Source organism: Macrosteles quadrilineatus, unplaced genomic scaffold (assembly GCF_028750875.1).
Source record: "Macrosteles quadrilineatus isolate MER2022 unplaced genomic scaffold, UCM_ALF_1.0 Scaffold_2__2_contigs__length_208266976, whole genome shotgun sequence".
NCBI lineage: Eukaryota > Metazoa > Arthropoda > Insecta > Hemiptera > Cicadellidae > Macrosteles > Macrosteles quadrilineatus.
Window position 1 is genome coordinate 118,101,963 of NW_026542595.1, and position 23,068 is coordinate 118,125,030.

The window sequence follows — 23,068 nt, forward strand, 5'->3', positions numbered from 1 at the left end:
GGTCGGCCGTCTGACAAGACAGTGCTACACACGCACAGACCAGACAAAAATAGTGGTGGGGGAACCTCAGACCGTCTGTGGTCTGAGGGTTCAACCATCAGACACGCAGACAGTCTGGTCCGAGAAAATTGGTCTGCAGACAGCCCCACACACGATAAGACAAGTGCCAGACGCGGGTCGCCGGAATGGTCGCCCCCGGAAACATCACCCCCCAGGCTAAACGTGACGTCACGATACCAGACAACCAGCTGGTATAAAATATATGTCTGCGACCGGAATCATACCCCCCCCAAGGGCTTGACAAGTAATTTATCAAAGTCTAGTTGATACGAACTAATTATGTTATTAATTTTAATTCAAACAAGTTGAAACGGAAATCTATGTACACCCCGGAATCGTCCCCCCCTGAAACGCTACCCCTAGTAGGGCTGGGCTGCTCGGCAGCCTACCTGCTGCCCGTCAGCCCGTCCTCCCTAGTCCATTGTTCTGAGGCCGAGGGTCGCGTGTGCTCCCACTATCTCCGCGTTCCGCTATCTCCGAACCCAAATCTGTCCCGATATCTCCGAATTCTTGAGTGACCCTTATAATCCAGTCACTGACTGCGTTGTTAGCTGTCATTGCATACACGGCTGCGAAGCCCCGTGGATGGAAGATTTGATGAAAATTTAACCCGTGGGTTAGGTTAGGTTAGGTTAGGTTAGGTTAAGTTAAGTTAAGTTAAGTTAAGTTAGGTTAGGTTAGGTTTGAACGGAAAGTCTTAACGCAGGAAGTAACCGAGGATTATAGGGGTCACTCTGAAATTCGGAGATAGCGGTACACGGAGATAGCGGGACGCGGAGATAGCGGGAGGTAACCCGAGGGTCGGCCGCTCGTTCATTAGGCCTATTATTGTCGATTGGACAACAGCTTTTCCACAGAATAAAATTGCAGACCCTGTGGTGGAATATTTATCAGTAGATTTAGATGTGTATGAACTTCTAAGACAACTAAAGATTGACTTTAAAAATGATTCTTTTAGACTTAATTCATAAAAAAACTACCAACGATAATGCGTAAAGTATAAACTTTTTCTGTTGCATTAAATAGTAGTTATACTTATCAACATCAGTAAACTTACGTTACACCCTATGGTAATTGTTAAGCAACACATTTGTTAAAAATAGAATAATTGCTAAATGTATTAAAAATGAATCGCATTGCTTTAGGTTTGGCCCTGATTTAATTAATAATTTGAAAACTAGAAACAGATTATTAAATAAGAATAAACATAATAATATCTTTTAGGGTATTAATCCCTTAAATTTAACGAAATAATTAATTGTTAGTAATTACAAATATGTAAATGATACTATTCTAAAGGTTATGCCAAAAAGTACCTTAATTCAGAAACAGCCTAGGCTAGATTCATATCACTGGAATAGAGCCAAAATATAATGAAAGTATAATAAAAATATCAGAATAACTTTAAATCGAGAAGAGGACTTGCAATCAGTGTTGATATACCAATAAATTAGTTTTGTTATAATATGTATATGTTTAGAAAACCTTTTTGCTACTGAAGTTTGCAAAATTATGTTTCATATTTACTAAGGGGAATATATACGTGAGTTCAAATGTTTAATATATAATCAAAATTTTAAATGTTGAGCTGTAAACTTGTATTACATCGCTTAAACGATAGTAACATTCGTATATACTCCAATCAATGTATCACAAAGTGCCAATTATAATTAAAAATACCCCCGCCGGCTACCACAGCAAACCTGCAGACTAAGCGAATTTAAATTTGCCTGATTGGATTTACGCTAAAATGTCTCTGTAAATATCACATTTATTCCCTATTTAAATAACATTAGTTCAACATATATCAATATCAATATCAATTGATATGGGGACGCCACCTAGGTCATGGTGGAAGGAAAAACATAGGTGTGCTATTCCTACATATTCTGACGTCACTCGGATTACAAACAAAAGATCACCTGATTGTAACTGTCAAATTAGTATATGTATTTGTTTTGATTTGATTGTTATTGTTTTTATTTGTTTTGATTTGGTAGTGTTTGGACGCCTTCTTATATGGGAAAAGGTTGAAAAATATGTTGATAATATTTCAAATTATCAAATCAAATACTTAGTAATTTTAACTACGTAAAAGATAATGTAAGTAAATAATTAAATATATTTTCTTAAATTGTTATTAGTAACAAATAAATCATTATAAACCTGGTAAACATTAAAGACCAAGAGCACAACAAATAAAGAAAGCAAAAAGAAAAATAACGTGTTTCCTAAATCAAAAATGGCTTTAATAAAAAAATAACGTTTTTAGGTATGGTGTTTATGGACCAAATCTTATTGATTTATCTATTGCCGTTTTGAAAATATTAAGCCGGGACTTAACACCCTGTATATGTGACCGTGAGCGCGGTAACTCGGGCAACTCAACGCTGCGAGTTTGATGAGATTTGTTACAAACGTGTACGCCTAAGTTTATTAGAACGAGTTCGTGAACCAGCATAATCGGACTATGGGAACGGGTGTGTCTGAATTGCGAACACCTCCAAAATGCTGGAGACTGAACATAAGTCGCCAAGATTGTGCACAAATATTGTGCACTGTTTCTTGTAATTTATGGAAGATTTAATACAATTGTTTTAAATATAATGTTTTAAGACTTGACTTGGCATGTACAAAAACGCAAAGAGTGGAAAAGTAAACGGATAAGCAAGAATCCATATGGATGGGTTTAATCGATTTCCACTAGAGTGTGCAATTAATTGTGATATATTATATTTTTAAACGTGACAGAGTTTTTTTCATTTCAGGATTCTGAATCAACCACTTTCGCTATTTTCGTGATTTTTGTGTTGAAATAAATATAATTTTCAAAGGAAGGGAATATCAATGCCATGATTTCATTTTTTTAAGTTTAATTTTTTTAGTCTAGCAGCCGACGCCAATAATTTAAAGTCGTTTCAGTGCTGTTTTAACTAACAGCTGGTTCCAAACTGTCATTGACGTTTTTATGTTACAAGTAGTTACTTTATTGATCGTCGGTGTTTGCCCGCATACTGTTTCAATTTTAAATGTTGTTTTTTCCTACCGTAATTGATCTTCGTATTCAGGAAATCTGTAGATTTGAACTATACATCTCTAATACTTCTACCCTAGGGTAAAATCAAGATTTGTCTGAAATCAAATCTGTGTATGTAGGCCTATAAGTTTATGCCATGAAAGTTATGTAATTTTTGTAGAATGTGTGTAGTCTATATCGATATACCAAAATTTTGAGGGCTATAAAAATGTGAAACGTTGTAGCAGGTCTCTAGAAAACACTGGGGAAAATCCCCTACCATATTTTGAGCTGATTTTATTGTTAGTGCAACTTCAGGGTATACTTTTTACAAATTACATTAACATTTTCAAAATCTGTTTAAAACTCTATGGGGCGTTCTGTTCACAAACTAACCCCTTCCAAATTAATTAAGTACATAGGCTAGATAACACTGATAATTATGAATTATGTTAATGTACGAATTATGGTAAAAAGTTGAAACTGACTTAAGTAAATAACTAACTAAACTTTTCCTTAACTATGTTAAACAAACGTATTTGGCTCAGGTATTCTTGGGAGGGATACCTGAAGTGGGGAAGTCTCAGCTATTTTACAAAAAAATACTTTCCGCTATAAATACAGTTGTACTCTACGAAATTAATAGTCTGCAAATTACAGACGAATTCCATAAATCAATACTCTGAGAATAGTGGATACCATACTTAGGATTATGTTCTCTTGCAAACTTTTAAGCTATACGTATTAATATTCTGCGAACTACAGGTAGATTTAAATGTGTAACTTTCAAAACAATGGGTGACCGTTTATGGAATAACTGTACTACTTCAATGTCAATTTAGTTATTTAAAATCAGCAGTGTGAAATCATGAAATAAAGTGAATGTGACACTGTTGCTTGCTTCTCTGTCAACGCAAACGTAAACAGTGTGAGCTTTTTCCTGTTTATTGCCGAAGAAACTAACCAATATTTACTTTCTAAATTCTTTTTACGGGAAAGAGTCCTTCACCAAAATCAAATCAGGAATATTCTCAATGCATTTATTTTACCATAAAATCCAGACAATTATTTAAATGTATATCATATACAGCATTTATTGCTCAATGTTTACAATTTAAGAATTGTACAATTTAAGCATGCTCATATTAATACGAGTTGATTCCTTACTTAATTTGTACTATACTATAAACATTTTATTTCATTTCCACGTGTTTCCAAATACATTTTATACGCTGACGGAAAAAACTATATGTAATTTATACATCATTTAAGGTATAAAATTAAGGGAAAATGTCTAGAGAAAGCACAATATTAAAGTGTTAATTTGTATTTATCTTAATATCCACAACATTTGCGTAATAATACCAAATCCTACCCATTCTTGTGAGTTCAGTCGAGCGGTGGTAATATGGGACAGTCTCTACCCTTGTGAACAATAGCTGGCTCGAGTCACGAGCCCAAGCCCTACAGCAGGTATACCGGGGGAGATCATGGCAGGGGGGGACCTTTCCGGGGTGTGCATTTTGAAAACGATCGGGGTTAGCGTATCCGGTTAACATCAATTGTAATTAGAAAATCTGGTAATTGTATATGATAAGTGAATATAATTTATCTAATTAATACGCAAACTCAAAAATAACTCGTCATATCGACGAGTGCATGCTGCAACTGAAATTGAGTGTCCGCGGCCGGAAACATCACCCCCCGGTCTCTGACGTCATTATGACGTAGGGGGGTGATGTTTCCGGGGGCGACCTTTCCGCGTCCCCCCAGACGCCAGACCAGACGGTCTGGTCTGGAGACTGGAGGTCTGGTCTGGTAGTGTGTGGGGGGCTTTAACGAAACAGCTGATTGTGTTTTCCCACTCACTCCACTCCGCGGATCGGATTCAATCCAATAGACTGATACCGATTTAACGGATTTAACGAATCAGTGTTTCAATACGGGGGATTTTTATTCCGAAAAGGGATTTTTAGACAATGCGTGGGATTAAAATGGAATGCGGGATAAGACGGGATTTTTCATTAAGGTAAAGCGAGATTTTCTTAACGTGGTAGGCGGGATTTCTGCATAGTGTACGTCATCCCCTAGTACAGATGTCCAAGGTAAATTATTGTAAACTTATTTTTATTTTTTAGGGCGAATTTATTAATGCTGATAGTAGTCTAATGGTTTTCCGCTTTTAGGGAAAGCCCGTGGTTTCTGTCGTGGTGTTTTTTTGCAGGGACAGTGGGTAAGACAATGATAAGACCAGGGATAAAACACCCAAACTGAATTGGCAACACTGGCGTTTCTGATACACGGGATTTTTAGACTATGTCAGGGATTAAAACAGGTTGCGGGATAAAATAATACTTCTAGACCTGGTTAGCGGGATTTTTGTCTTGGTCGTGTGGAAACACTGCTAAGTGTATGATCCATTACTTAGAGATAAATGGAAATGGAATGGATTATAACGATCACGTACTCACAGATTATTGGTGATAAGTTAGCTGCTAGTTTCAGTGCTAACTTTAGTCAAGGCCAGCGGCTGCGAAATATATTTACTTGAAATTTATTTAATTCTACTTGTTACTTACTTGTTACTTGTGGGTGTTCGCCTCCGCTGTCCTTAAGAAAGGGGGCTCGTCCGGATTTATTTCTTCACATTCATCTATGATATTACCATAGATAAAACATACTCCCTTGTGTTGGTTAGTCTATGATATTTCAAATGCCTTGGCGTTTTTATTTTATTTCCATTCCAACTGCCAAAGACCATTTCAAAAATGACTGGTAAGATAGTTATAATCTTAAATTAATAAATAAACTTGCCTTTAACTCCAGGCCGCGGCCTTCGAATTGGCAACGTCGCAAGTGGTGTTGTGACAGCTGTTTAGTTTGGCAGCAGCTAATGGCATAGATTAAACATACTCCGTTTAATCTATGCTAATGGCATTTGTGTATTTACGAAAGCTTGGTTACTGGACTATGAAAATATTGACTCCACTTTAAAAGTACAAAAATTAACTTTAAATTTCAATATTGTTTTTTTTTTCAATTCTATATGTTTTATTGCCAATCTTCCCTAAAAATGTATGTTCATAAATTTTAATTTTAATGAATAATACATGAATTAATGACCTGGTGTCACCTGTCTGCCATGTTATCTTATAGAGGACGTCTGGCACTAGACAAAACCACTTGCGACGTTGCCAATTCTACCAGGCCGCGGCCAGGGTAAAAAGCGGTCGTGGTTTTGGAAGGAAAAAACATAGGTGTGCTCCCGTCATATTGTGACGTCACTTGGATTGCAAACAAGCGATCACCTGATTATAACTGTAAAATTAGTATATGTATTTGTTTTGATCTGGTTGTTATTGTTTTCATAATGTGTGTTTTTATAAAAAACAATAACAACCAAATCAAAACAAATAATACTAATTTGACGAAACGGCACACGGAAGATTTCTCAGTTGCCGTTTGACGTCACTAACTGCTGACGTCACTTTGAGGGAACACCAATACCGCAACGATACGGATATGAGCCAGCGGCCTCGGTGGTGTAGTGGTTAGCGATGCGGACTGATATCCGAATGTCCCGGCGGCACTAACTTTTTATCAACAATTTTGCAATATCAGCAAGTTTGGTTGGTTTGGTTAGGTTATGACAGTTTAAATTTATAATTAAAAAAATTATAAAATTTAATTTTAGGCAATTATAATTTTATTTTATGAACAAAATTATTTTTTAGATTAGTAAACCTTTATTCGATTTTTCCATTATCAGCACGTTTGGTTAGTTTGGTTAGGTTATGACAGTTTAATTTAATAATAGAAAATTATAAAACTGTCTGTTTCTTCAGACGCAGCAGTTAGTGACGTCAAACGGCACCTGAGAAATCTTCCGTGTGCCCCACCGCTAATTTGACAGTTCCAATCAGGTGATTTTCTTTTTTGCAATCCAAGTGACGTTAGAATATGACGGGAATAGCACAAATATGTTTTTTCCTTCCACCATGGGTTTTATCTATGCTTATACCATAGATAAAACATACTCCCTTAGATATAACATAGTCCCTTAAGATTTCCCATCCCTATGGAACAGCTGAAGCCAATTTTATTGTTAGTTCTGTCCGGTTTTCTGTAGATGTCGTGTTTTGTTTATAATTTGTTTCTTGTAATTTCAGTCATTTAAAACCTCGTTTAACCAAATAAAACTATCTAATCATAAACAATAACTCGTCCACTAGCTATATAACCAAACAGTGAGACACAAATAATGAGAAATTAACCCAAAAAATAATAGAAACAAATTGTAACTTCAGCTGTTCCATAAGGATTCCCATCCTTATAACCCTTTCTCAATCTTCTAAGGAACTATGTTTTATCATAGATTAAACATGAGTATGATTAATCTATAGTTTATCTATGCTTAAACTTAAACCCATGTTTAATCTATGCTTAAACTCATTGCCACGCACATACCTGTATGGGGAAATTAATTCCATGTCAAGATTTAAAGCGGTTTTATAAGATAAAAGCTTCGAAACAGATATAAGATTTTAAAATATGATAAAATTCTGTGTGCATTTCTCGTAAGTCATAGTAAATATTTAAACCTATGACGGCACAGAATTTATGTCGACCTTTTCCTCGAGTCTTGCTAAACTTTAGCCATTGCCTTTTTTTTCCCTCTTGTTTCTTTAAACTACGAACACATGTCAGCTCCACTCGACGTTCTGTACCCACGAGCACCTTAGCTTCCACATGCACATAAGGCCTTGGAACAGCTCCTGGGATAACAGCTATTTGTTTAATAGCTTCACTGCATATCTTTATTGGACCTGTTTAGATAGTTGTTTCAACAGTTGCAGTCGCGAACTGTGCATTGTGATTTTAAGGTGTTTATTCTTTACTGTTTCGTTTGTTTATTTTTGACTTGAGCTGCTTGAAAAGGTGTTTTATGTTTATGATTATGAAAATTAAAGTTTTGTGAGTGTGCTGAAGCCGATTATTTGTTATTAGGTACGGTATTGACAATTAAATATTTTGCGTGCATGAATTATTTGTTAAGTTTTAAACGTTCACTTAACCTATATTTTTCGGATTCCTCAAGAAAGGATTGTTGGTTAGGTTGAGTTGTGTTTGTGTATGAATTTGTTAGATTGGAGTTTTAGTAGTGGTAGGTCTAGGCATTGACTATTGGATGTATTAATAGTCAAAGGTCTAGGTTTATTTTGATTGTTAGTTGGGCCTTTCAGTGGAGTTTAGGTCTAAGTTATTGCCTTTAAAAAAGTTAAATTAATAACTTATCTATTTTTAAGAGTAGTCCTAAGTTTACCTTAGAGGTTAACTTAGACCTACCACTACCAAAACTGCAATCTAACAAATTCACACACAAACACCTAACCTAACCTAATAATCACTCTTTCTTGAGGAATCCGAAAAATATAGGTTAAGTGAACTTAAAACATCATAACTTATGCACTAAAATATTTAATTGTCAATACCGTACCTAATAACAAATAATCAGCTTCAGCACACTTACAACACTTTAATTTTCATAATCATAAAACACCTTTTCAAACAGCTCAAGTCAAAAGTAAACAAACAGTAAAGAATAAACACCAAATCACAATGCGAATGCAGAGTTCGCAACTGTAACTGTTGAAAGAAACAACTATCTAAACAGGTCCAATAAAGATATACAGTGAAGCTATTACACAAATAGCTGTTATCCCAGGAACTGTTCCAAGGCCTTCTGTGCTTGTGGAAGCTGAGGTGCTCGTGGGTACAGAACGTCGAGTGTCAGCTCCAGCCAGCGAGCCAGCATTGTCGGATTGTCGGTCTCCTCTCCTCGATTCAATAATTTTATCCCAGAAATTTGAATTTTAAAGAGATAGATATTGATATTTGGTTTAGGTTTAGGAAAATCAGGAGGACTTGATTTGACAATTAATTACTTCACAGCAAACGATCACTGGAGAGAGTCGAGGGAAAAAATTAAATAAAATACAATTTTGTCAAAAGTTGGACGATATTGGATAGCACCTTTCAAAAAATGGCTCATTCCAGTAATTCTAATCCAAAAATTGTAAAGGTTATGGTATCACCAGTCAATGTAATATTCAAATATTTTCAAAGTCGTGCGCGAGTACATATCTGGATACAAGAAGTGAAGAACAAGCATTTTGAAGGTATCATAGTAGGGTTCGATGAATTCATGAACCTTGTCTTGTATGAAGCTGAAGAAATTAACATTAGGCTTGGGAATAGGTACAAGATAGGAAGAATATTGCTACGAGGAGAAACCATTGCCCTAATCCATGATGCTAAAACTGCAAATGTCTACGAGAAAAAAGTTGAAAATGTCTACGAGACCACTGTGAAACAGGAGGCCCTTTCGTCCCCTTAACTAGGCCCTAATGTTATTTGGCCAGTGCTTAACCTATTGGTAAGTTTAAGTTAATATAACTTGAACTGTATCAATTATATTTTTTAATTTTTACCAGAGCCAATTAAATGTAGGTCGCTATTAGTTTAATTTCTCTTAAACACGTTTCTGAGGTATATTCGAACTATCGTTTAAGCTACTACTTTCTCACGCCAGAGTCAAAACTAAAATAACTCCAGGTGAATTAAATATATATGCCTACCGGTAATATCTAATTTCCAGAACCCAGAAAGAAACCTCCTCCTTGACCGAGACAAGCAGAGCCGGTTATATTGAGTCAATTTTACTCTTCACACTAAGTAAGTTAGAGCTTCCACAGATTGGAATTTGAAAACTTTGTTACGTACTTTGGTGGTGGACGATTTGCCGCAGGCTTAAGTTATCACCGGTATAGTGTCTCATTAAAATAGTCTTGCAGGCTGTAGTATGGTTTCTCTCTCAACAAGTTTTTCAGGACAGTACGAAAGCTGTTTTTTCCTTGATTTTTTATTGAATTAGGCAGGTAACTTATATATATCTTCAGGGCAAGCGTTGGGAATGAGTTTTTGGTTTTTGACAGCCTGCAGAGAGGTATGTCCAGGTCAGAGCGATGTCTTTTACTATGGCTATAAACAGTAGGCTATTTCTTGAAAGAAATTTATGTAGATTTGCCTTCACATGGTCGGCTGACATAATAATGGTGCGGAAAAACAGAGGTTTGCAACGATCATTTCATTCTTTTTTTTTTAAAGAGGTTGGCGGCCTCTTTACTTTGCATTTGCCCGTCCACATTGACGAACTGCCCGTGCGTGGAACATTTACAGCAAAGCCCTAAGTGAGCCGGTACAGAACACATGATCTGTACTGATAAATTTTAGTGGCAGTGACCAGGATCCGAACCCACAACATCGCTGCCTTGGGCCCGAATTCCGCGACGCTACCGACTCACTAACTAGAAGTACAAATTAATAGGCCACCTACCGGTACTGCTTTTTTGCAATTCGAGAATTTCTTGACATGTTGGTGCATGGCCCCAGAGTAAAAATACTATAGTTTAAAATACTATAAATGGAACAGAGCGTGGTACACTACAAGCAAATGAGACTGTCAAGCCTAGTCAACTTCTGAAATAGATGGACTTATGGGTAGTTTACAAAGGCAGTTGCCATGACGTCTGCAAGCACTTCTCGCGGCGCTGTTCTGCCCAAGCTGAGATAAGAGTCGATGCGCTGCGGACCCCAAAGTATGGAATTGTGAAAAAAAAATTATATTTTGAGGTTTTGCACTTTCGGTAATATAGGCCTATCATGGGTTAAATGACTTTACCGCCCCTAAATAAAGTCCAAAACCTAATTTTATAAACTTTTTACATAGTTTCACACTTCAGGAAGTGCGTTTAGGGTGAATTGGGCATTGGGTTATTGTATAAGAAAACTATAGATGAAGCACTTTCAAATGAAAAGAAAATAATATGATTCTTTACTATTTACCACGTAGTCCTTGCCACAATCTTTGGATTGGGGAATAGTCCGATTTCTTCCCTTCTTGAAGGGGTCCTGAAGAGGTTGCTCATTTGAGGTGTTGGAATGTGTGCTATTCAATGTACGGTACCGGTAATCTGTGGTTTTGTAATAGCCTGTCTATTAGGTATTCTTTGACTTGTTTTGTGAAGCTGTTAATTGTGGTTATTGATTTTTATGTTCTGGTAAAATATGTGCCTGTATCGATTGGGGTATTGCTTGTTTTTTGTAGTCTGTTGCTTTGTGTTAGCTGTTGTGTTTGTATCGGGTGTTGTAGGTGTGTATGTCTGATAGTGGGGTCGGGGATGATTTTTTGGCTAGATGTATTGTGTCAAATATACTTACACAGTTTAAATTTGCTATCAACAAATTTATCTTAACACAAATTTTACCATTATCAATGGTTTTAGTAGTATAGAATATCATATACTGTACTCATCTTACCACCTACAGGTTTACCTACTGATACCGGTAGGCTAATTAATTAATTAGTTAATACACTAATAGGCCTAATCAAGGCTTCGCCAGTACCGCATTTCCTATTAGGCCCACTAGGCCAGGCCTAGGGCGCCAAATTTTAGGGGGCGCAAAATATTCAACTTCTTAAATGAATCCCATGAACGCCCCCACGCGTCAGACCGGTAGCCCTCAGGGCTAGAGATATACAAGGGCTAGGCCACGCGAGCTCAGAAAGTGATGCCAGGTGGCTCCCCACCACTCCGCCGCTGTGACGTCACGGCGATACCTCGGGCTCCCGGCACCGTATATCTTTGCCTGTGTGAGCGTTGGTATTACCGCACATTTAGCGTTTATTAAGCTCTATGTTGGACATTTTTTATTAGGTATTAATGTATTTTATAAAAGTAATTGATTTTCAAATAGGATTTACGTATAACATCAATTTAAATAAGTAAAAAATTAACTTAAGTAGATATTTAAGGATGGGTGTGGAATGTAAAGCGATGCCTAAGGCCAGGGCCACACGACGCAGATCATCCGCGCGGACGGACCACGCGGATGATCCGCGTGATCCGACAACACATTGAATCAAATGAGAGTGGCCACACGGGGCGATCCTAAGCCGCCTGAGCGGATTGTCCGCGCCATGTCGCGGATTGTCCGCGCGATCATAAGCCGCGTTGGAGGGGATGACACATGTAGTCTTATGAGAGTGGCCACACGATACGGATTGTCCGCGCGGTTGGAGCTCATTTTCAAGCATTTGTAATTGTTTTTTTTTTAGTTTGTGCTTGTGCGTTTTGGTTTAAAGGTGTAAAATGTTCGATACAGACAAATCAATAGATTTTGTTAAGGACAATGTGGGATTTCTCATGATGTACATTTCTCATGAGTATATCTTCCTTAGTTATATGCGGTCAAAGCAATTGAAGTAGCTCGTCAAACAATGCCATCTACATGCGATAGTAACAAAAAAAGACTCCGCATGTGCTCGTTAAAGGTTTGGAACACAAATGGTTTATCGGTTATGAAATGATGGACCCAATGATTTCGGTTTGCCTCCTCTAGCTCACCACACGCTTCTAATGCACAAACTAACATACGTGTTTCTTCCATGACTACAACGAGAACGAGTGAATTAAACCATGTTAGAATCTCAGTACGTAGGCTGCTGGGAAACCTCAACCGGAAGCGGTTCATCCGCTCCGTGTGGCCGGGACATCGTACGGGATCGTACGATCATAAGCCGCGCGGACGATCCGCCACGTGTGGCCCCGGCCTAAGATTACTGTAGTTATTGATCTGTGTTCGAATTGCTCGAATGTATCTTAATGTATGGATTATTAATTGTATTTATTTATTACTTATTCATACCTTTTAGGATTCATTGAGGTTATATAAAATACATTGAGGTTGTATAAAAATACATTACCTATACTTAGTATTTGTAACTTTTACAGGAAGGAAAATAATTTAAATTAATCAATTACATTTTATCATAGGCCCTACATATTTCAATAAATTAAAATAACATATGTTGCAAAAAGACATTAAGTTGCCTGACTAACTAACCTCATTCTCTGTTGACCAATAACTAACAAGTCGAGTTTTGGTGTGATTTTACTTTATCAGTTTACATCGTGATTATACGTTGTAAATGTTTGGTTGCGATATTATTTATTGTGCCTCGACTGTAATGTGACATTACTTTTATAAACTTAAGACATTATTTTTTAGCCAGTTTTTGTGAACTTCATTGACTGTTTACCAACAACGAATATCGCGGGTTTGACTTTATCATTTCAATCGTATTTATTAGTTGTAAAAATTGTACTTATTTAGTTTATAAACTGTTTTATGTGGATAGACTTACTTAATTTGAGGTCTGGGACATTACTTTTAGCCCGTTTTTGAAACATTTCGTCATAATTAAGAAACGATTTAATCGCCAAATGAAAAAGGCACAGCAGCATTTTATAGATAAAACTATAAAATATTTATTTTTGCATATTTGCCTTTATAACTATGTATATTCATGTAGGGGAATAAGTTTACTTTCATTTTATATAGTTGGTTTGCGGGATTTTAAAAATAATATATACGTGTGAAAAACAAAATGTTTTTCTAGACAAATATAAACATTTATTAAAAGTCATAAACATCTATTGAAATGATCAGTATACATAAACAATTCTTACTTCATTTGATCTCCAATATTATTGCCTAAAAATGTTTACTTTTACTTTATCTCTTGATAATACATTTATTTAGTTTTTATTTGAAATTTCTTGTGCAAAATCGTGAAACTTGTCATTTCATTGTTTTTGGGCCATAACTTTGTTTAAGTGGTAATTGGAATCTTTTTACATTTCCATGTAGGGAAATAAACTCCTAACAATTTGTATATCTTTTAGCAATTTTTCTACCTACTGACAATATTCCCTACAATATTTTTAATATTTATGCTGTTGCCATTTTCAAATTCTTCATTTCATCACGAACACTTCAAGTTGGAAATAATAAATAAGGTTCATAGGTTTGATCTGTTGGTTTAGTTTATATGAATTTTCGACTGCAAAATCGCCAAAAATGCTTTGCCACTACATAGTTCGCCCATTGCAAGTTGGAGGGTTAACGAAACCCACTTTAAAATCACACTATAAAACTACATTATTATAAACACAATTATTAATATGCGCGTAGATGCCGGGCGACATGCACTGCCGTGCTAGGCTACCGTCGCGCCTCGCGCCGATGTATCTCCGTTACGTCACTGAGGAGTGGCGGGGGAGGGGAAGTAGGATCAGGCGGCAACCGCAAACATCAAAGGAGTGAGCCAGCCCTTGTATATCTCTAGCCCTGGGTAGCCCTGCTACCAGCCCACTGACGCGCGGGCCCGTCCGAGACCGAGTGTAGTTTGAATTTGCCGCGTTTAGTAAGCAAATAGATGAAGAAGAAATAAGGGCTGCCTTGTTTGGTACTGCCGTGTTGGGAATAACCTGCTTTTACTCGTGTGATATTTCGTTTTGCTGTTGTCCCAACGACATCCCTGCAGCGACTGCCAAAAGTCAGCTACGTTATTCTCTCCTGTTTACTTAACCTGTTGTGTTGTTCTGTTTATGTTTAGTTAAGTAGTAAAAAATGTCGAATTATGCCGGTATTTCACTTAGAGATAATGAATAGGTGTAATTTTTTCATCAATTATATTTGCACACCGGTATTATGTATCGTGATGGAATTATTTCTGATTTTGAATGTTGTTCATCATAAACGTATTTTGTGTTGTTTATGTTAAATAAAAAAGACTAAAAACTCATACTTTTCAAGTTATTTCACACCATCCAAATAAAATTTTGACCATAACAATTATTATTTACTTAAAACTGGTGGATACCGGTACATATAGGCCTATATTTTTTACAATACAATATAGTACGGTATTGTAAATGTTCCACTCCTACATTTTACAAGATTGGGATCTTCTGAGGGAAGCAGGTATTTATCATTGTTCAGTTAATCTCATTAGAGGTATAGTATTATAGGGGCATATATACATTTTAAAGGAGTTGATTTATTGAAAGTATCAACGGATTATACTTGTATATGCTACTCAATGACAATGATCGTGACATTATTTACGTTTCCTGACCAATATTACGGCCGGGAGGGCGCAACTGTTTTGTGGGCCTAGGGGCGCCGTTTGGCTAAATGCGGCCCTGGGCTTCGCTTATAGTTCATGATTTAATTTTGGTGTTTGTTTCAGTGATTGATGGCGCTGAAAAGCAGAATGGCCCACAAAAGGGAATGTTAGGAACGAGCATAAACTGCAAAATAGTTTCAAACGACTTCTTGAAATGAACATAAGTTAAGTGCTAGGCCTAGTTTAATGACTTACCGGTATATAGGGCTATTATTTTCTCAACTACCTACCTATTTCTTTTGCCTCGGTGAAGTAAACCGATTTTGTTAGTGTTTATTTTAGTTTTCCATTGACTTTACTATTAACAAGATGTTTTTTATTGTTTAGGTTTATATTAATTTGATTCTTTGTACTTTGACATTTTTTAAGTTTAGCCCAACAATATGCAAAGACTTAAGTTAACGTTGTAGAATGTCTTAAGTATAATTACTGCTAGACCTAAAAAAATATGTAAAATAATGGAATAAACACTTTATCAATATAACAACATTTTGATTTAATTGCAGCAATTCACAAGTGTTATTCTTTAATTATAAGTTAACTGTAGTTGGTGCTTAAAATGGTATAAAGAAAAATAATCAAATAACTGCTAGCAAATTAAGCACCAGAAAATACATTTTAAAACTAGAATACCTCACCTGACCCATCAATGTATCCAAATTGAAAAAAATGTGAAATAGAATAAAACTTAACAATTGTCATAACATTATGGAAACAGTAAGTTATTGCTTTCATGAGTGAAAAATCAAATTAAAAATATAACATCTAAATTGTGTTCTATAAAATGTTTAGAACACCAGTCTTACCATAGACAAAATGAATAAAATATATACTGTCAGCTGTGCTGCGGTCCCATGGTTACCGTTACCATACGTTCTGGCGCATACTGCTGGGAGCACCGTGTAGTCACGTAGCGCATACCCCATAACTACACGGCGCTCCCATCGGTGTGGGCCAGAACCTATGGTAACTGCAGCACGGCTGACAGTCTTTGTTTAATTCTTTTTGTCAATGGTCATACATACATATGAAAGGCACATTGGTTGATTTTTTACTAAAGTAGGCCTACCAGAAAATGTTATATTCTAACACTTTTTGTTGGCCTAGGCCTATTTAATATCTGTCAACTTAACAAAACAAATTTTTAACTGACATTGGTCAAACATGTTTTTAAAGCTGCAATGCAGCTCTATTATCGTGGTTGTAACGTTTTATGTGCAGCAAACGTTCGTTGATTAGTGATTATTCTATATGAATGAGTTCTTGCAAAATCATGAAATTTAAATTCTTTAGCACCTTAGATGTTGATTATATGCTATAATTGAATTCCCACCGGTGTAAGAAATCAAAAGAGCCTTTTAAAACTGAACTGTTGTATTGCTGCTATGCCTTGACCCAGGGGCAGTATTGATAATTTTCCAAATATCAATGAAAAATTAAAAGATACAATGTTAGTTCAACAGAAGAGGGTTTTAAAATATTCTTCCAAAGATGTCTTTTACCATGATAATACTAGAGTTCATATAATACATGTATCACAGAATATGTGACCTATTTACAGGTTTATATCACATAAGTTAGTAATGCACAAATAGATACATGAGATAAAAACAAAACAAAAAATAACATTACAACTAAAATATTACAAACTATGCAAATTTTGAAGTCCAAAAAAAGTTTACACCAAAAATAAAAATCATTCATATTGATTACACCGGAGCACACAAAGTTGGATACAAAATTTAATTGTAATAATTCAACAGTAAATACCACGATTACTAGTAAAATACCGGTATGGATCATATATAAACAAATGACGTTTTTGGGCCAAAAATAAAAAACTGCCAAAACATATGTTCAATGCTATTGCTATTAGTATAGGATTCGGGCCAACGTCATTTGTTTATGTTTATGATCCATACCGGTATTTTTCTAGTATTCGTGGTAAATACTGGTAAATAAATAAATCATAACTGACTTGTGACAGAGCGTTGCCATTTTCTATTGCCTTTACACTAGCCAATGATATGACTGAATTTAAGAACCACAATATGTAATATGTATATACAAGTAGGTATTTGCATGTTTCAACAAATCAATTTTGACAGTAAACTGTAATTTATCCATCGAGTAAATTTTCAGGCTTCAATTTCAAAAGCAGTAACAATAAATCTGTGCAACATTCAATTTCTGGAACAATATTTTTCAATACTTTACAAATTATACACTTGTGTTTTTTTTTATACCCTCTTAGGTACAACAATGATTAGAGTCGTAGACAGGCTAACGCAGACTCAAGGTAAGCTGGCTATCGTCCCCCGATGCTTGCCCCCTTTAATACGAACTCTGTTGAGCAGCAATAATAAAGGACCGGTCGCACTGGTAGACGATTCCTGGCTTAGAACTCGAACCCAATACTTTGGTCCACAGTAGCCTGTCCACCACTACAGAAAAACTAATTCTCACAGACGCTACCTCCGACGGGATAACTATCAGTTTAAGGTGGCGCTACTGTAGTGTATTGGGGAATGTAGGTTCAACGGTGCGTGAGAAGACGGGTGCTTTGCCCTCTTTGACTACTCGTAACGCCAACACGACAGCAACTGTGTCTAGCTCTTTCTGGGACGGCCTCTCGTTGTCCAAACACAAACTTGCGGCTCGCCTGCCAAACTGTTCCAGCACCTGTTGAACAATTCTATATTGTACCCATGAAGAGGTTGAAATGTTTGATTTTTATATAACATGTGAACATAAATACAGCAAACATTTTGAAATCATAGAAAATGTATTAAGTAATCTATATGATACACTTCCACAAATATAAGTATTCTGGTGATGACCGCGTTGTTGGATGGATAAGATTCATTCAAGGAAGCGGGTATCACCATAAGACCTACATTTGGCTATTAATTAAGTAGTTTTAATAACACTCGGTGGAAATTTCAGCTCCCATTTGTAGAAACAAACTGGTGACATAATAACAATTTTACCAACATGCCAATTGAGGGAGTCAGATGGTCTAGTGGTAGAGCTTCGGTCTTTGGTCCTCAGGTGCTCGGGTTAAAATCCTGCCGATAACGGATGACTTTTGGCCGCGTAATTGAAGCCTCTAAAGTAAGTGTATACAACAATTAATTCCAGGATGGTGGCTAGGATACTGAAAACAATTTAAAAAAGGCTGCTGAGGTAAATATGTTGAACAAACTGGTGTTTTTTTTTTAGAGAAGTTAATTATTAAGGTTCCTTTTGAGTTGTCTAACAATCTTTTCTATTTGCATATGACATTGAATCCTGTAATTTTGATTGTACATAGGATAAAGAGGTTAATTTGGATGCATTGAGCTGTCTTTAAGAGTAGATGGTTTTTAATTTACTTTTTTATGCCTTTTTTATGCTGGTGCCCATACATTGAAACATATTATTATTACCACTGTTTTATTTAGTTTTATTCAGTTTAGGGCAAGGAATAAATTATGTTTGTTTAGTTTCCACAGTCTGCCTTATCAATTTTCTACACAGACTGTACCGTTTAATCGTTATGTAAATATGAGTGACTCAGCCTCTTTCAAATTTTAGCAACACATTTCATATTACCATCTGTACAAAATTTCAATTATGATTTCTTACAATGAGGTTTGTATATAAGACTGTTTAATTTTATTTATTTATTTTTTATTTTACTTCTTTATCATTGTTATTTGAACACTAATTAATAATAAACACAAATTTTCAGATTGATACCAATAAGGCAATGTTTATTATAACTCAAAGTCTAACAGTCAAATCCTGGTCTTCAGGAAATAGTGTGACATTGTACTGGTAAAATATTGATCACCGTTTGAGACACGTTCTAGCTGATTCTGTACTACCAGAAGTTAGAACCAAATTCCGATTCCACTTTTTAATTCTTATGAAAAATATCAACAACACAGAAGGTCTTAATACTTTACGAACGTACAGGTTATACTAAACAGACAAAACCATTCAAACATACCTTTATCCTGTAATCCACCACGGTAGCCACAGGATTTCCTGTTAAAACTAGATAGTTGAGTTTGTCCAGCGTCCGAACGTGCTGAACTTCACTGACGTCAACAATGATGTTCGATCCGAGGTCGAGTCCTTCGAGAGAGTAGAGCGAAGAAAAGCCTCGGAGCGAGGAGATAAGGTTCTGCGAAAGGTCGAGGAAAACGATGTTTTTGAGTCGGAGATGAAAATCGTCAGCTTCGTTGATCCGATTAGCAGACAAATATAGGTGACTCAGTTCTTGCAGGTTTGTCAAATCGTCAACCTGGGTGATTGGATTTTCATTCGCTTTTAGCTTCGTCAATACGGGCATCAATAATAGTGTGTTACCTGAGGAAAAAGGTGATATAAAAAATGTATTTTCATAATGTGAATTTTTTATCTTGATGTATGATTTGGTTATGAATAGAGGGATAAAAAATGTCATTTGAAGGCAGCTCACAATAAGAAGGAGTAAAAAAAAACAAGATAAAGACGGTTAGGATATGTTTAAAATGCAAGAATTGCTAGGAAAATATAATTGATGGTGATAGAGGGAAGGAAACTGAGACCTTGAGGAGGATTGATGAAAAACGAGGAATGTGGAGAAGAGAAGAAGTAAAATAACAAATGTTGAGTTAAGAGAAACTGGAGGATTAGGGGAAGATGGAGAGGCCGAGTTCAAATTCGTAGTCCAAGCATGAGAACAACCTTACAGTAACGTAATAGGATATTTGTGGTGTCTTTATAGTTGTTTAAGAATTAAATTAGGTAGGCCTAGCCTGATTTAGGCCTAATGTTAAGAGCTCTCTAGTTTCAGTGTAGTTTATTCACAAAATTAAATTTAAATCCTGACAAATTTATCCCCAACAACAATTAACTTCAGTTATCTTTAATATTTTCAGCAGCCAACTCTTCATTATGTTATATTGTACCTATGAAAGAAATACAGGAATTATGCTTACCAAAACTTTTGATATGATTCTGGCTGAGATCTACCTCTGCGAGTTGAAGCCACTTTTTTTCTTCAGGCACCTCAGTAACGCACTCTTTATGCACAACATCGCACAATAGAATATCTGCTGGTGACTGTAAACTGCATTCAGTTACCGTCAACTTCCGAAGAGTATGCCTCATTGTCCCAGTGTCATAAATCCGTCCAACACACACCTTGTTCAGTAGCAGTTCTTGGACATTTTTGAAAGCTGATAATTCAAAAGCGCATTTGTTGGGAATAATGTCGCTCGACTCAATCGGATCCCAAGAACCCTCGACTTCTACTTTCAGCAACTGGCAGCAGAAATCCAGAACGTGGCTGAAGTCGTATGATTTGTCGAAGATTTCAATAGGTGGACACGGCTGTTTCAACCGCTCACTAATTGCATGGAGCTGTTAACAAATTTATAGTTGTTAAGCAATGGTAAGAGAACATGATCTGATGTAAGCCCTTAATGGGCTTTTTATATTTATTTTGAAAATTAAGTTTTAACACTGGTTCTAAGCTATGTTGTTTTTGAACAAAAAATAAAGCTGAACTACTGCAAAGGTTCCTTTACGGTTATAAGTTACAGTATGTAAGGTATAAATTATTTTTCACATTTAAATTAAGTTAAATTTGTTTAAATTCAAGTTTAAATAAAGTCTAGTTATAAACTGTAGGACTAAATTGGGTCTAAAACACAAATCTTTTATTCTATTAGGTAGCTAAAAAGATATAAATATTGCCCTTGGCAGTCACTCAACCAATTCAAATAGCTAATGTCAATAAATTAAATATATAGTGTGATCTCTAATAATAACTTACATCCATAAATTTGCATTCATCGGGTTAGGTGTAGCACGTATAACTTACATAAAGTAGGTGTGACGAGACTGTGATAAATTTTATATTGGACAAACCGGCAGGCCCTTCATCAAACGATTTAATGAGCACCTTCCCAAGAAAAGCATTAAATCTAAAATGAAATTTTGCCGACCATTTAGTAACTAGTAACCACAGTTATACAGGTGTAAAAGAAAATGTGTAGCCTTTATTACATATTGGCCAAAAAGGCTTATCAATGACAGCATTGGAACAATTTGAAATTTATAGAGCCAGAAAAATTGATACAAACAACCTGCTACATGACAAAATCACCCTACAGTCCAATATTCTCTTCATAAAATCTCTCTCAATATAAAATTAGACAATAGCCCAAACAATGCTGCATTCGCCACGTCATCAGAACAAAGGCAAATCACGACCAACTCCCGTTTTCAGTCGAGTCTCGACACACATCCAATGGCCCTCCATATCACCCTGCCTGTGCACACGTCGAAAAAGACAAACCACGTTAAATGTAATAGTCGACTATTGTTTTTTATGGTTTTGTCTCTCGTTTTTGAACTTTTGACGCACTTCTTGAGGCAAATCAAGAAGAGGGACTTGTAGTTTTCGTGGTACCATGGATCTGACGATGGGATTTACTCAGAAATGCGTACAATCCAGTAAGACAACTTGGACTAAAAGGCGACAACCAGGTATTTTAACCTTATATTAAGTATTGTTTTTACGTAGGTCTATCTTACAACTAAGCTGAATGTGCAAAACAGAATAATGTGATAACTTAGTGAAAGATATGTTTGATTGCAATTACAGTAGACTCCTGCTTATCCGGACACCTTTTAACCGGACATTGGTTTAACCACACTACACTCGACGGAAATGACATCTCTTTAACTAGACAATTTTTATTAGCACATCGGTTTAACCGGACTAGATCGGCAGGAAGTGGATGGTACTGAAACGAGTGTTGAAAGATTTGAGACCAGTGATCACACGTTTAAATACAATGCTCTCCTAAATTTAAGTCAACTACTGTATACAGTATGCATTTAAACAAACCGTTTTAACGAGTCTTTGGGGACGTCGGTTTAACTGGAAAACCCGTTATCCGGACTGGCCTCGGTCCCGAGGAGTCCGGATAAGAGGGAGTCTTCTGTAACTATCAAATCATTGGGAAAATAAGCAGAACTTTGATACACAACCCCATCATATTGTTGATAGAATCGATACGGTACTTTTAGTGTTCAACAATTGGATAGTGTTGGGTATCAAAGTTTTGCAGAAAAAAATATTAGGTAACATACCTGCAATGGATTAAACTTGAAACTTTTCTCTTTTGATAGAATTGCATCCCCATCCCTCAAAAATGTTGATGACATCTCTTGAAGCAGGAACAATATGTCATACTTGTGAAAATCCAAGAACATTGCTAACTCTCGAGGCATTGTTTCTTTGAGAAAATTTACAACATTTGACAAATACGTTTCCAATCCAAGTCGCCTTTTTTGAATAAAAACTGGATCCCTTTTACCTATGAGTTTTTTCGAAGGCAAAATATCTTTTGAAACACAATGATCCACAACTAATTTGTCATGTAATGTAACAAAGTCATTGTAGCGATGCTTTACTTTCCAGGAGAAATCACCAACCTTTACAACAATGTTGTAAAAAGTAACTTTATCTACATCACAAACATCCGGTATGTGTATATAAACACGATCCTTATTAAAAAGAAAACAAGCCATGCTTTATTTTTGTACAGAGATATGGTTTGTTGGAATTTATAGTTAAATTAACTTGTACAATTGATCAAGTTATCATACTAGTAAAGATTAGCCTAAAAATTAAGGGTTATAAGATGTTACTAGAATAGGTATATTTACAGATTAAATACGACACAATCTAACTGATGAAATAAGAGCGAAGACGTAAACGAACAAAATTCATACAATTAAGTTACTTTTAAAGATTTACATCATCATAATAAATGGCATTGTTTATGTATGACTGTCAGCATTAAAATAAAAAATATTTGACAGTTCTATTATTAAATAGTTAGTGAAGCATA

At 35.9% G+C, this 23,068-nt stretch overlaps 1 protein-coding gene and 1 long non-coding RNA gene across 2 annotated transcripts; one reads left to right on the forward strand and one right to left on the reverse strand.

Moving 5' to 3' along the window:
• Positions 1 to 8,578: 8,578 nt before the first annotated feature.
• On the forward strand, positions 8,579 to 15,657 carry LOC128986260 (uncharacterized). Its single transcript, XR_008490114.1, has 2 exons — positions 8,579 to 9,512; positions 15,234 to 15,657. It is a non-coding gene; the product is annotated as an uncharacterized LOC128986260 (long non-coding RNA).
• On the reverse strand, positions 15,648 to 22,995 carry LOC128986259 (nischarin). The gene is made up of 4 exons (XM_054406524.1): positions 22,305 to 22,995; positions 20,141 to 20,564; positions 19,165 to 19,526; positions 15,648 to 17,852 (listed from the first exon to the last, which is right to left on the reverse strand). The coding sequence occupies exons 1-4, from the start codon at positions 22,743 to 22,745 to the stop codon at positions 17,679 to 17,681; spliced, it is 1,401 nt and encodes a 466-aa protein (XP_054262499.1). The 5' UTR covers positions 22,746 to 22,995; the 3' UTR covers positions 15,648 to 17,678.
• Positions 22,996 to 23,068: the final 73 nt, after the last annotated feature.